Source organism: Lagenorhynchus albirostris, chromosome 20, assembly GCF_949774975.1.
Source record: "Lagenorhynchus albirostris chromosome 20, mLagAlb1.1, whole genome shotgun sequence".
NCBI lineage: Eukaryota > Metazoa > Chordata > Mammalia > Artiodactyla > Delphinidae > Lagenorhynchus > Lagenorhynchus albirostris.
Genome location: NC_083114.1, coordinates 14506602 through 14522265, shown reverse-complemented (window position 1 = coordinate 14522265; position 15664 = coordinate 14506602). Strand labels below are relative to the sequence as shown.

Here is a 15664-nt window from a genome sequence, read left to right as displayed (position 1 = left end):
AGGCTCAGCGGCCATGGCTCACGGGCCCAGCCGCTCCGCGACATGTGGGATCCTTCCGGACCGGGGCACGAACCCGCGTCCCCTGCATCGGCAGGCGGACTCTCAACCACTGCGCCACCAGGGAAGCCCCCAAGATGAAGAATTTTAGCAGATAATTAAAATCTATTAAAAATTAAATGGAGGCTTTCATTTCTCGACAAAATGGACTAGATGTATTTCTCTTCTATTCCTCCCACTAAGCACAGCAAAAAACATCATGTGTTATATATAAAACAAAGAAGACTCAGAAAGGTGAAGAGAAGAAGGCAGACCAGCTAGGAACCTCCAAGGAACCTCCAAGGGACCTCCAGCATCCAAGGAACGACACTGTGATGAGTTCCTTGGTTTTCTTTTTGCCTCATATATCCCATAATAGATGTTGCCTCATGTATCCCATAATGGATGCTGGAGAAGCTGGCAACCCAGAAGTGGCACACGGGCTTAGTTGCTCCGCGGCACGTAGGATCTTCCCAGGCCGGGGCTCGAACCCGTTTCCCCTGCATTGGTAGGCAGATTCTTAACCACTGTGCCACCAGGGAAGACCCAGGTGTGATTTTAAAACCTTTACAAGACGTAAGATTTCTGCATTTCACAAGAACTGGTAAAATGTGGACACGAGCAAACTGTGATAATTTGTGTATCTATAAAGAGTGAGTTTGGACAGCTGATTTTAACAGGTTGAGGGGTCAGGATGAGGCACATGGAAGCAGTTAGCACACACTTTTTAGATTTGGCGGCTGGGAAGGAAAGAGGGCTGGGATTCTACCGTAGACAGAGGAAAAGGCGGCCAGTGGAGAAGAGCACATATATCAGAGATGTGGGATAATGGAACACAGGCAGAGGTAGCATGAAGAGGTTGGTCTTGGGAAGAAAAGAGCCTCTGGCTTGGAGAAGAGAAAGAGGCTGGCTGAAGATGCACATTTGAGAGAAGGTGAAGGAAACAGGTAGTTGTGTCTAAGGATAACTTTCTTCTCAGCCTGGGAGGTCCCTGTTGGAGAGGGGATAAGCCCAGCTGAGGGCGATGATGTAGGTTTAGGGCGCGGAGAGCGGATACCAACACCAGAAAGGCAGATGTTCAGGGAGTGTCAGGTGCTAAGCCTGAAGTTGTCAGTCTCGCTGCTCAAAAGGTGTAAAATGATGAATTGACCGCCAGGTGGCGGTGTCTGTGGAAGCTCACGTATCCCATCGGCCCTGGCGCCAAGCGGAAGAAGGCGTGGAAATGACTCTCTGGCCTGCATCGCCTCTACTCTCCTACCCCGACTGACGTTGGACAACAAAGATGGCGGCAGGAACCAGCAATTACTGGGAAGGTAAGGGGAGACTTCCGTGTGCGTCTCGCCGAGGGGCAGAAGAGCTGAGCAAGGACGGGTCTTGGCGGAGGCAGCAGGGGGAAGAGCCTGTCTTCCGGAGCGGCCGAGTTGACGGGCAGGGCCGGGCCAGTGCGAGCCGCCGGGCCTGGGGGCTGTAGAGACCGTGCGGTCTGGGGAGGGGACTGACCTGAGCGACAGCGGGACCTGGGGCAGGGGTTGGGCAGAGAGGGCTGAGCCGGGACCGAGAGGAAGAGGGTTTGAGTCGCCGGAGGAGAGCTGGGTTGAGGGGGGAGCGGAACTCGGACGAAGGGGGTTGGGTGTGAACTCTGGGAGGAAACGAGTGTTGAGCGAGAATATGCCGAGTCCAGGAGACTGGAGGTATCAGCGCCTTAGAGTTGAGGTAACTGTTGGGCAGTTGAGTAGGAAAAGAGGAAGGAGAAACTTGTCAGTCCGGTCCATCGAGGGAAGTTGTGTGAGCGGAATGTCTCCCTCCTGTTGGGTCCGCTTGGCACCTTCAGGCTGGGACTTCGAGGATTGGGTGTGGAGTCGGGTTTGAAGGCAGAGGAAATAACTTTACCCTCTGCTCTGGAAATCGGTTTTCTTAAAAAGAGAAAGTTGAGAGAACCAGTGTGATTTGTAATTATTGCATTTGCTTTACCTCTTCTACCAAAAAAAATCTTGTGACTTGACAAGCAAGTTTATTTAATCTGAAAATACGGTTTGATAAAATGGGCTCATGTAAAACTCATTCCTGGACCATGATGATAAGCAGAGATCAGAGAAGGCTGACCTTTTTCTTTCAGTTGTCTCTTTGCTTTACTGCAAAATAGAAACTACTCTCCGAATCCCTTTTCCCTTTTAACCTATTTCCTCTTGCTACCCACCGAAACCTCTGGAACCCACCACAAATAGCAGTATTGTCACTATCAGCCACTTGGTCTAAAATACTTAATTCTGAGGTCATCCATACTTGCTTGTTATACTTTCAAAATGCTTTTACTTGATGTTTTCTACTATAGAAGACAGTTACTAATTACAGAGAAGCATGCTTATAGTTTAACACATGTATTAAAACGGTTATTTGAAATGTGTGTGCTAGCTAGAAAATATTTTAAAATTATGTAGAAGTGCCTATTGGTATCTTGAACATTAGTCATTAGGCTATACTTTCTTGAAGCGTCATGCTCTAATAATTATAGCAGCTTATTATTGACAGCCTACTCTGTGCCAGGTGCCTTAAACACATGATTAGTAATGCATAGGAAAACCCTGAAGCTAGGGGTTTAAAAAACAAAAAGCAGAGATTCATAGGTTAAGTAGATTGTGAATAAATCAGAGCCAGTTCTCAGAACTTCAGAACTTTAGGCTGAGCTGAGATTCTAACTGAGGTTTGGTCTCTGAGAAAATGTGCTCCCCTGTATCACCTGCATGCTGCTTCCTACTTCTGGTTGCTGATAAGTATATTGAAATAATGTTTCATATTCTTATTCCTGAAAGATGAGATCTTTATACTATGCCTTCTGTATTTCAGCCCTTTTATTTTGACCTCTACTTCACCATTAATGAGAGTATTCACATCTAGATATGGGCTTCCTCTCACTCAACCACCTTAGATGCCAAACCATTATACCAATTTCTCTGCATGCTTGTTTGCTTCTGTTCTTTAAAAACTTACACTCTTATTTCTGTTTTACTTATATTTGACCTTGTCGGTAGCACATCATTTACTGTCAAACTCATCCTCTCCAGATATCTTTCAGTAAGCTTATTGAAAGACAGTTTTTTAAATCTTTGTCAGTGATTTTTTTCTTTACACTCAAGCACTTATTCACTGTACTGTTAAGAATTTCATAAGCTTAATAAAGCTTTGGAACGTAAAGAGATAGGAAGATCCTTGTCAAAAACAGTGATGGTTTCTTTCTTATAAAGTTAGCTGGTAAATTGATATAATGCTTGTCATAAACCATACTCGGTTCCTTTGTGATTTGTATTCTCTTCTGTTTTCCCCTGAATTAAAATTAAAAATTTTAGCTGTTGCTATATAAGTAATTTCAGGGATGTTAGAACAGCATTTGTTGTCTAGCTGTCTTTGGGATAAAGCTGAAAATTTGCATTTCCCACTGTTTCTCCCCTTTTTGCCTCATCTGAAGTTTAAATAAGTGACAATTTGCTTTCCTGGGTAGGTGTTTGGTTTGCTTCTTTTAATACTTTTCTTTAAGGGAGACTCTAGATATATGATCATTTTCATAGTTTGTTTTCTTCAGAAAAGTTTTGTGATTTTTATATCTACTGATGGATTTTTTGTGTCTAATTATTTGCTTTTGTAATTTTGTTAAAGATCTCAGGAAACAGGCTCGACAGCTGGAAAATGAGCTTGACCTGAAACTAGTTTCCTTCAGTAAACTATGTACAAGTTACAGTCACAGCAGTGCCCGAGATGGAAGACGCGACAGGTATAGGTACTACCAGATTCTCTCTATTATGCCTTAAACTATATAATGTTTTTGAAGCATTAAAAAAATAAAGTAAAATATATAACTCTGTAACTTGGTCTATTGGTAAATTTTTGGTATTTTATTTTTTGTTTTTGCCTTGTTTTTTAGTGACTTATAAAAATTTTTAAGTCTTGAGACGAACATTTATTTGGGATCCTTAGGCAAAGACTGTGTTGTTGTCAGGAGGAAAATGCTAAGGCTTAAGAGTGAGTTTGCATCAGAAATAAGCCAGTATAAGGAAATGTTGCTTTGCCCACATTGTATTTCTTATATTTTCTGATTGCTAAATGGATCTGAGAGACTACTCAAATGCACAGTATACCTACTGCTATTCTGGTGTTTTAGGGTTAATCTAATGCAGTGTGTATCCTCACTGTTAATGATCGAAGCTCTTTTAAATTTTGGTTCTTTTTTGAGAAACTGGTATACTACTATTTTGAACATATGTAAATGTATTCTTATCTTTGAAACTCACTTTAGACCATCCACTTTGTTTTGAAAAATATTAGGAAATATTTAAGACACTTAGGAAGATATAAAGAATAATATAATGGATCCCCATGTGCCTATCTCCCACTTTAAGAAATAATCATTACCAATTCAGTTGAGGCCCCTGATGGCATCCCATTTTCTCCCTCCGGGTAACCTCCATCTATTTTTACTACATATATATTTGTGTTCCTGAACAATTCATAATAGTTATTTTGCAACTTGCTTTTTTGTGTAACATTATTTTTGAGATTAAGCTATGGATACATTTAACTCTAGTATATTCATTTGCTGCATATAGTATTACATTGTGTACTTGTATCAGTTTATTCTGTAGATGAGTGTTGTTTCTAATTTTTGCTTATTTTAATAATTTTAAACACAAGAGTGTTCATCATGCCTCAGGTCCTGTTTTTAAGAGCTTTATATAAAGGATGCTGGGAACATTTTTACTTATTTTACATACCTTCTTGAGGATTGGTGGTAGGTGGGATATTTTTTCAGCTAGTAATAATAAAAACTGAGCTTGGATTTGAAACCAGATCTTTCTATATCCTGAGCCCATGCTCCAAACCTTTCTGTGTACATTCCAACAAAAGTCTTATTTCAGTACTATAGCCAGTGTTGCTTCTTTTTACAAGGTCACATGATTAAAGAATTAAAGATAGCAGGGCCAACATATTAACTTTAGGAGCTAAAAGTAAGCTATTGGCATGTCACATAGCTTTGATTGCAATGCATTGCTTTCGGCTTGCCTTTATTTAGCAGGTAAAGCGAATGAGGAATATTCTTTTCTATGAGTAAACTTATTTTATCACTAGAAAGCATTTTTCCTGAATTTAAGTCTCCCATTTGACTATGCCGGTGAGTATACAATTTTAAAACTCCAAACTGTTAAGAGATACGATTACATGATGCTTTTCCTGTGTTCTCTGTGTATCACGATCTTAATTCAGACACACCTTGTTTTATTGCGCTTTGTTCTATGTGCTTCACAGATATTGCATTTTTTACAAATTGAAGGTTTCAGCCCTGTGTTTAGAAGTCTGTTGGTGCCATTTTTCCAACAGCATTTGCTCACTTCGTGTATCTGTGTCACATTTGGTAATTCTCGCAACATTTCAAACTTTTTCATTATTAGGATATATTTCTTCTGGTGATCTGTGATCAGTGACCTTTGATGTTACTTTGTAATTGTTTTGGGGCACCACAAACTGCACCCCTATAAGATGACAAAGTTAATTGATAAATGTTATGTGTGTTCTGATTCCTCCGTGCACAGGTCCTTCCCCCATCTCTTTCCCTCTCCTCAGGCCTCCCTATTCCCTGGGACACAACAGTATTGAAATTAGACCAATTAATAACTACAGTGACCTCTAAGTGTTCAAGTGAAAGGAAGAGTTGCACGTCTCTCACTTTAAATTAAAAGCTGGAAATGATTAAGCTTGGTAAGAAAGGCATATTGAAAGTCGAGATCAGTTGAAAGCTAGGCCTGTTGTTCTAAACAACCGAGTTCTGAATGCAAAGGAAAAGTTCTTGAAAGAAATTAAAACGTGCTACTCCAGTGAACACACGAATGATAAGAGAGTGAAAAGCCTTATTGCTGATATGGAGAAAGTTTGAGTGGTCTGAATAAAAGGTCAAACCAGCCACAACATTCCCTTAAGCCAGGGCCTAATCCAGAGCAAGGCCCTAACTCTTCAATTCTGTGAAGGCTGAGAGAGGTGAGGAAGCTGCAGAAGAAAAGTGTGAAGCTAGTTGAGGTTGATCCAAGAGATTTACGGAAAGAAGCCGTCTCCATAACATAAACGAGCAAGGTGAAGCAGCAAGTGCTGATGCAGAAGCTGCAGCAAGTAATCCAGGAGATGCAGCTAAGGTGATTAATGAAGGTGGCTACACCAAATAGCACATTTTCAGTGTAGACAGAACAGCCTTTTATTGGAAGAAGATGCCACGTAGGACTTTCATAGTTAGAAGTTGATGCCTCAGAGCTTCAAAGGACAGGCTGACTCTCTTGTTAGGGGCTAATGCAGCTGGTGACTTTAAGTTGAAGCCAGTGCTCATTTACCATTCCAAAAATCCTAGGGCCCTTAAGAATTATGCTAAATCTACTCTGCCTGTGTTCTATAAATGGAACAACAAAGCCTGGATGTCAGCACATCTGTTTACAACATGGTTTACTGAATATTTTCAGCCCATTGATGAGACCTACTCTCAGGAAAAAAGATTCCTTTCAAAGTATGACTGCACATTGACAATGCACCCAAGAGCTCTGATGGAGATGTACAATGAGATTAATGTTATTTTCATGACTGCTAACACAATGTCCATTCTGTAGCCCATGGATCAAGGAGTAATTTCAACTTTCAAGTCTTATTATTTCAGAAATACATTTCTATGGCTTCCGTAGATAGTGATTCTTCTGATGGATCTGGGCAAAGTCAGTTGAAAATCTTCTGGAAAGGATTCACCATTCTAGATGCCGTTAAGAACATTCATGATTCATGGGATGAGGTCAAAATAACTACATTAACAGGAATTTGGAAGAAGTTGATTCCAAACGTCATGGGTGACTTTGAGGGGTTCAAGACTTAAGTGGAGGAAATAACTACAAAAGTGGTGGAAATAGCAAGAGAACTAGTATTAGAAGTGAAGCCTGAAGATGTGACTGAATTGCTGCAGTCTCATGATAAAACTTGCACAGATGAGGCGTTGTTTCCTGTAGATATATAAATTTCTTAAAGGTGAGTGGTTTCTTGAGATGGAATCTACTTCCGGTGAAGATGCTATGAAGATCATTGAAATGACAGCAAAGGATTTAGAATATTACATTAACTTAGTTGATAAAGCAGCAGCAGGGTTTGAGAGGATTGACTCCAATTTTGAAAGAAGTTCTACTGTGGGTAAAATGCTATCAAGTAGCATTGCCTGCCGCAGAGAAATCGTTCACAAAAGGAAGAGTCCATCAATTCAGCAACTTCAGTATTGTCTTGTTTTTTAAAATTGCCCCAGCCGCCCCAGCCTTTAGGACCCGGATCAGTCAGCAGCCATCAACATCAGGGCAGGACTCTCCACCAGCAAAAAGATTACTCACTGAAGGCTCAGATGATGGTTAGCATTTTTTAGCTATAAAGTATTTTTAAATTAAGATAGGTACATTGGTTTTTTAGAATAATACTATTGCAGACTTAATAGATTACAGTAAATTGTAAACGTAACTTTTATATGCACTGGGAAGCCAAAAAATTAGTGTGACTCACTTTATCGAGATACTTGCTTTATTGTGGTGGTCTGGAACTAAACCCACAATATCTCTAAGGTATGCCTGTACTTTTATGACTCCTTTAAAGGGGAAACTATTCAAGAACATTCCCTCAGAAATTCTACAACAAATTGGAAATGAGTTTGTGGAATTACTTCAGCCTCACTGTCCCTTTTAATGAGAAACCTAGAGCCATGAGGACCAAGATCCAATGTGCATTCTAAAGTTTTGTTTGTTGCCCAGGTTGAAAGCACATCATAATGAATAAACTCAGTGACGACCAGAAGTTTCTTTCAGGAGTAATTTTTTTACTTTTTGTATTTTGAGAACTTTATGATCTTATGAATCACCATGTACTTATAAAATGAATTAAATTTAACTGAATCTTAGTATTGTGGAGAGGATGTTTTTGACCTTTTCCCCGGACTCATACCTCCCTGAGAATGGTGAGTGTAGAGATTGCCTCCTCATCCATTCAACAAGTATCTAAAGAGCATCTACTGTGTGCCAAGCACTATTCTCAGTGATAGGCATATATCTGTGAGCAAGACATAGGCAGTTTTCCTCCTGACGGAGCTTATGTTATTGGCCCATTGTTCTTTTTCTTATTTCTGGTAGGGGAGGATCTGTATTAGTAGTATATAGAGCATTTCACATGGGCATGTTCTGAGATAAGCAGAGAACCTTGGGTTGGCTCTGACACATGATCAAGAATGAGATATTTTAAGGCAAATAAATTAAAATTTTTAAAGAAATAAAAATTTGGACCTAGTTAAACATCCTAAGATAAAAATCCTCCTTATTGGCTCTTTCACTGCTTGTTACTATTGCTGTAGATGTGTATGTGGAAAAGGGAAAGAGCTAAGGTAAATTTACCATTAAACTGGTTATTTAATCTTTTCATTTACTGCACCCAAGCAACTGTCACAGGGCAAGAAAAAGTCTTCAGTAAGGTTGGAGAGCATAGTCATTTCCTGGTATTTATCTGTGTTCAGTATAACTAAGATCAGTATTGAGCTGCAGCTGCTCATATGATAGTATATACCACTTGGGACCTAATGAAGGTTAATGGTTTTTCAGAAGAGACAAATGAAACTTTCAAGACATGTGGTTTTAGAATTTGAATTTGTCAAACATAGTTTCACTTGTAAAAAGTTAGGATTGACTATTAAGATTTCAGAAGACAGTTAAATACATTTTTGCAAAGCAAAACAGAAACAATTATGTAATATAAGTGGAAATGTAAAGGATTGGTATTAAAACTTCCCTGCTGGATGTGGCTATCTGTATTAGACTTAAAGCCAGTTCCTGATTATTTAATAACTATTTATCCAATCTGTGGATTGTTTAAATCTCAATTTTATTTCTTCTTGGAAAGAGTCATAGAAGGAAAAGAGAACTTAAATTAAGGTCTCAGGAACCATAATTGAGGTAAAAATTTTAAAGGTTATTCCTCACAGAGCTAACATAATTTGTAATACATTTTATGGCTCTTCTTAGATGCTGTACTACATAGGTCTGCAATTTTATTTCACATAATTTGTTCCTTTAGATACAGCATTTAATTGGGCACTGCCATAGTTTAAGTTACTTTCATTTGGGAAACAGTAAACAAGCATTTAGAATTTCTTTGCATTATTAAGATTGGATGTATTAAAGCTTGGGACAGTCTTACATTCAATTATATTTTATACTGAATTTAATATTTAGGATGTGTGATCTTTATAGAAAAACTTCTATAAAATTATAACTTCTTATGAAACAAAAAGAATGTCTCCGGGGTTCCACTTGACCTCTTTAAGAATAATTACCTTATTATTTTAAGTATATTTTAAAGGATTAGGTTTAAGTAATGGATACTCTTTATTTGAACTTCTCTTCAGCTCTGACACAACACCCCTTTTAAATGGATCAAGCCAAGACAGAATGTTTGAAACTATGGCGATTGAGATTGAACAGCTTTTGGCAAGGGTAAGTACCTTCTGTTAAATGGCTGTTTTGCTAATAACTGTGTACCTGTTAGATATGGTACTAGATTATATTAATGCAGACGTATTTATTGAAATCACCCTTTCATTCAAGGTGTATGCCTCCCCAGGCCACTTGAATTTTGATGACAGCCATTCCCAGGTCCTATGGATGTTATTTTAGCCTTTATGGTTTATTTTGGGGAAATACTGAACCCTTGCCTGCTGTCTTCTTGGTTTTGTTTTTGTTTTTTGCTGTTAGCCAGAAAGGCATATAGGCATATAATTTACTTTTATCTCTTTACAGTGCTTTCTAAAATATTTTTATTGGTTTTCTTTTTCTTTTTTTTCTGTTTTAGCTTACAGGAGTAAATGATAAAATGGCAGAATATACCAACAGTGCCGGTGTCCCCTCCTTGAATGCAGCATTGATGCATACATTACAGCGACATAGAGACATATTGCAGGTAGTACATTGGGCTTGAGATTTTTATGTTATTATAGGAAGTTTTAGGGTTTTTTTTAACTCTATGAATAGAATGTGTTCACGTGTATGTAGGGGAACAAAGGGAAAAATCTTGTAAGAGGATAAATGCCATGCTATAGAAGTTTGTCCTGTTTTACTTTTTTTTCTTGATATTATAAAATTCTGAAAATGGTTAGCAGCTCTTGCTTTTGCCTGGTAAAATTGAATAATATTCATCAGTAGGTAAGTATACTTCTACTGTGGAAGATCTTGCTAGCTAGCTGAAACAGTGAAATAGCCAGTGGTCACGCATAAGCAGTCATATGGTGGTTTAGAGTATACTTTCATCAAGCTTTGAAGATAACATGGAAGAGAAGTAATTTGCTATATTTAGTGTATTGTTTGAGAAAAATATTAAAAGTATACCAATAAAATGAAAAAACTTTTAAAGATTTACATGGGAGGTGTTAAAAATATAGTGGTACAAATAGGAAGGCAAATTTTTTTTTTTGGCTGCGTTGGGTCTTCGTTGCTGCGCATGGGCTTTCTCTAGTTGCGGCTAGCAGGGGCTACTCTTTGTTGCAGTGCGTGGGCTTCTCATTGCAGTGGCTTCTCTTGTTGCGGAACACAGGCTCTAGGCACACGGGCTTCAGTAGTTGTGGCACATAGGCTCAGTAGTTGTGGCTCGCGGGCTCTACAGTGCAGCCTCAGTAGCTGTGGTGCATGGGCTTAGTTGCTCCGCGGCATGTGGGATTTTCCTGGACCAGGGCTCAAACCTGTGTCCCCTGCATTGGCAGGTGGATTCTTAACCATTGCGCCAACAGGCAAGTCCCCAAATTTTTTAATATTGAAAAAATTCCACCATTTCTAATTTTTAAAACTTATTAAAAATAGGACTAGAAGGATACTTTATTTACCTACTGCAAAAATGTGTACATCAGATTAAAATCTGTCATAATGCTTAATAATAAAGCACTAAAAGCTTTCCCACTGGAAAAAAGAAAACAAGACAAGGAGGGACTTCCCTGGTGGCTCAGTGGTTAAGGATCCGTGTGCCAATGCAGGGGACATGGGTTCAATCCCTGGTCCAGGAAGATCTGCATGCTGTGGAGCAACTAAGCCCATGTGCCACAACTACTGAGCCTGTGCTCTAGAGTCCGCGAGCCACAACTACTGAGCCTGCATGCCACAGCTACTGAAGCCCATGCGCCTAGAGCCTGTGCTCTGCAACAAGAGAAGCCACCGCAATGAGAAGCCTGCACACTGCAACGAAGAGTAGCCCCTGCTCGCGGCAACTGGAGAAAGCCCATGTGCAGCGACAAAGACCCAACACAGCCAAAAGTAAATAACTAAATATATTTGAAAAAAAAAAAAGCAAGACAGGAATACCCACAATCCCCATAGATGTTTAACATTGTTTAGAAGTTCTTGGTTGTTCAGTTACACAATAAAAAGAACAAGATATAAAGACTGAAAAGGGAGACAGAATCTGTATTCTGTGGTAATGATAAGATTATATAGCTAATACAAACCAAGAAAACTAACTAAAAAAAAAAATTGGAAACATTCAGTAAGTTGATGACTTATAAAATTAATATATAAAAGCAAGTAGTTTTCCTACACACAAACAGTAATCTGTTAGAAAGTACAATGGAAGAAACTATTAAAATTTTATGTATAATTTAATAAGAATGTATAGGATTTATATGTATAAAACTCTACTGAGGAACATAAAAGAAGGTTTACTCTGCTTTTTTATTTATTTATTTATTTATTTATTTTTTTGCGGTACGCAGGCCTCTCACTGTTGTGGCCTCTCCTGTTGCGGAGCACAGGCTCCGGACGCGCAGGCTCAGTGGCCATGGCTCACGGGCCTAGCTGCTCCGTGGCGTGTGGGATCTTCCCAGACCAGGGCACGAACGCATGTCCCCTGCTTCGGCAGGCAGACTGTGAACCACTGTGCCACCAGGGAAGCCCTTACTCTGCTTTTGGATGGGATGATTTCTCTCTAAATCAGCCTATATATTGAATCTTATCCCAGTGGAAATAATAGGGGTTTTTGTTTGTTTCATTTTTTAAAAAACAGCAAAATGACACCAAAGTTTATTTGGAATTATAGTTATATAAGAATAACCAAGAAAAAAACCCATGTGAAAATGTAGATAAGTAGTAAAGGATGCCTAATTCTGCCACCTGTTAAAACCTGTTAAGCTAGAATAATAAAACTGTTTGATTCTGGAGAAAAAGTAGATGAATAGAGTAGAGTTCATATATAGACTCAAACATGCATGAAAATTTACTTTCTGATAAAGGTGCTATTTTGAATCAATGGAAAAAAGAGGGATTATAAAATAAATAAGGCAGTAACAATTTGCTAACTATTTGAGGGGAAAAACCCCTCAATTTCTATCTCATTCCTCCTATCCAGAGTAAATTCCAAATGGATCAAAGATTTATATGTAGAAAAAGAAACAATAAAATTTCAGAGTAAAGCATGGGTGAAATTGTACATTTTGGGGTAGTAAAGGACTTCCCTAAGCAAGACCTGATACCAGAAACTATAATAAATGACTAGTTTGCTTAATATACAGAGATAATAGAAATAAGAAAAAAGCAACCCAGTAGAAAAATGGGCAAAGGATATGAACTTGTTTACAGAAAATGAGTGGCCAAAATCATAAAAATATGGTCAGCCACATTCCCAAATGAAAATATACAAATCAAAATGAGATATGGAAAAAAAATGAGATATGATTTTTCACCTGTCAAGTTAGCAAATATTGAAGCATTTGTAACCCATTGTTGGCAGGAGTGTAGAAAAATGGGCACTCATCCATTTGCTGGGCATGTAAGTTGGTGTAGTCTTTCTAGAAGGCATTTTAACACTATCAAATTCATGTAAGATTCTTTGACCCAGTTATTCTGCTAGGCATTTACCCTTTAAATACATTTAGTTCAATAAAATATATACACAAGAGTGTTTATTGAAGCATTTTTTTAACAGCAAAAAAAAGGCAACTAAAATGTTTATCAGTAGAGAATTTATTAAATTACTATAGTCATAATTTAAAAATTAACTATTAAATATTAAAAAGAACGTAGATTTCAATTTGCTGATATGGAAGGATTACTTCATACTTTATGAACTACAAAAAATAAGGTTGCAGCAGAATATAGTATGATTTCTTTATCATAAATGAAAGAAATAATAAACTCATATATGCAAAAACATATTTCCTGAAAGAAACTGAAAGACAGTGATCATAATATTAAGAACTGTGGAGCAAGATGGTTTTTACTTCTGTTCTTTTTGGTACTCTTTTAGTTCATGGTACCCCATGTTCATGTATTATTTTTGTTTTTAAAGGGCTCTCTGGGAGGTGGCATTATGTTTTTTATCTTTTTTATATACTGATCTGAATTTTTTTAATGAATACTCCTTAGCAACTTAAAAATATGGTAGAAAAAGAAAGGAAAATATTTAAAATTATTTTATTCTTTATAGCTCTCTTCTGTTCTTCTTTTGATTAGTTTAGGAATTAAATTTCTGCAGGAGTTCCAAAAAGGTGAAATTTGAAAATAAGCCCCATTGGGTACACTGATGAGTAGAAGGAGCCTCTTAAGTTTTATCCTAGGCTATTTGAAGTCATGTTATCTGAGAATTATTTTTTCTTTACAATTCTGCCCCATAAGACAAGGTACTAGGGGATACAAAGGATAGTGATTTAGTGGCACTGTTCCCCTACCTCCAAATTGTTTTCATTTGAAAGAAGTTGGTCACTCTTCAGGAAAGTGATTATAATGTTATTTTTACCTCTTGGCAATTTGATTTCTTAAATAGCAGTTTTCTGGGCAGAAATTTGTAATATAACAATACATAACTGGCTCAATAAGGTGAAAATTTATAGTTAGCTAGTGTTGATTCTAGATGTTGATTGATTGCAGGATTATACACATGAATTCCATAAAACCAAAGCAAACTTTGTGGCAATACGGGAAAGGGAGAATCTCATGGGATCAGTACGAAAGGATATTGAGTAAGTTACCTTTTATATTTTTTTGTAGGATGTTTATTCAGAATCAGATTTAGAGTATATCCATGATTAATAGCAAATTGAGTGGCAGAACCATGGTTTAGATTTCAAGGTTTCTAATTCCCATTTCACTGTTCTTTAAACATTGCTGCTCCAGTATAGTCCTAATCTACTTTGCTGTCTTATCTCCAGTTTCCCCTAGTTTTATCATTGGCTCCTGCCAACCTTGACTTTCCTGTCTTAATTCAAAGTCCAGTTTAGATGATGTCTTCGTGAGTTCTTCTCTGATCTCCTACCACCCACCTTAAGCATTATAACGTTACCAATAAATGAAGCTGTCCGTGTTTCCCTTCCTGATTACTGTCTATCCCCCTACCCTCTCCCTTGCCCCAACAATTACATATCAATACTTAGGTAGCTATCAAAGTAGCCTTTACTTCCCTGGAATCTGAAATCTGTTTTTTCCAGATTTCATACAGACTCATAACTTTAGTCAAATTATTTAAAGACTCCCAACATTTTTATGCTGCTCTTAAGCCATAATTTTAAAAATGTATTCTTTTCTTCCATTCCTTTACCTCACCTTTAATAATATATTCTGGCATTTTATACACATTTTCAAAATGTTTTTCACAGCTGTACATGACTGACAGGGTTAAATCCATTGGGCATCTTTAAAGCTGCAGACTTTCCACTTTTGGACCATCTGTTGATGGCTATCATTGTCTCACTTGTGATAAGCTTAAGTTTCATAAGTATGATACTTATGTTTCATGAACTATGATGTGTACTACCATCTCATGAACTGATATATATCATGTGTACTCTGATAAATATTTTCTTAGAGTTCCTTTATTTTGTTGTAACAGTAAGACAGTTTTGCAGGAGAGATCATTTAATATTCATCCCATGCAAAATTTTTGTCCAAAACTCTAAACCAGGATTATCCAGTCACCAGTTGTGTTTCTACCTCCAGAAATTATCTTGGAAAATTAATGTTTATTGTTTGTCTGTGTTTTATCTGTGTTTCTTATATTTAGTCATATGTACTTTGTATAACATACAGGAGTGAAAAAAATGAAACATTTTTGCCATATTAGGAATTTTGGAATATTTTTAGTTCTCTGGCACATATATAAGTCTTGTGTCTGTTTTCTGTATAGTCTATTTACATAGGTATTTTAAAGAATGCGTTGAGAATCAGTGTAGCGGAAAGCCTTTGATGTGTAGGCTTTTAACTACCATTCAGTTTGTGGGAATTGTTAGACTACATTCCAATGTAATAACTTGTTTTCTAAAAGATGATCATAAAAGAAACATGTTCATCCATTTACTAAACTATTTCCTGATTACCAACCATGAGTAAGATAATATGTCAGTCACAGTAGAAGGTAGAAATGAAAAGATCAACATGGCCCTCTAGATGCTAGAGGGGAGTAAGGCACATACTCAAATTAATATAATACATGGCAGAATATGATTAGTGAAATGAGATATAGTAGTAATAACTGACATTTAAGAATTTTTTCTGCAGTTACACACTGCTTTTTCATATATTCTCTCTTTTTTGGCCTCATATAATCTTTGGGTATAGATATAAAT

General features: G+C 37.6%; 1 protein-coding gene across 2 annotated transcripts in view; it reads left to right on the top strand.

The window, feature by feature from the left end:
- The first annotated feature begins 1294 nt into the window (after positions 1–1294).
- Positions 1295–15664, top strand: part of GOSR1 (golgi SNAP receptor complex member 1) — a 46017-nt gene continuing 31647 nt past the window's right edge. Inside the window, exons 1-5 of one of the 2 annotated variants that reach the window (XM_060133945.1) lie at positions 1295–1349; positions 3688–3802; positions 9479–9566; positions 9922–10029; positions 13974–14065. In XM_060133945.1, coding sequence (XP_059989928.1) covers positions 1319–1349; positions 3688–3802; positions 9479–9566; positions 9922–10029; positions 13974–14065 — 434 coding nt within the window. In that variant the 5' untranslated portion in view covers positions 1295–1318. Of the gene's footprint in view, positions 1350–3687; positions 3809–9478; positions 9567–9921; positions 10030–13973; positions 14066–15664 lie in introns of both variants that reach the window. The other variant, XM_060133944.1, reaches the window with a different exon arrangement.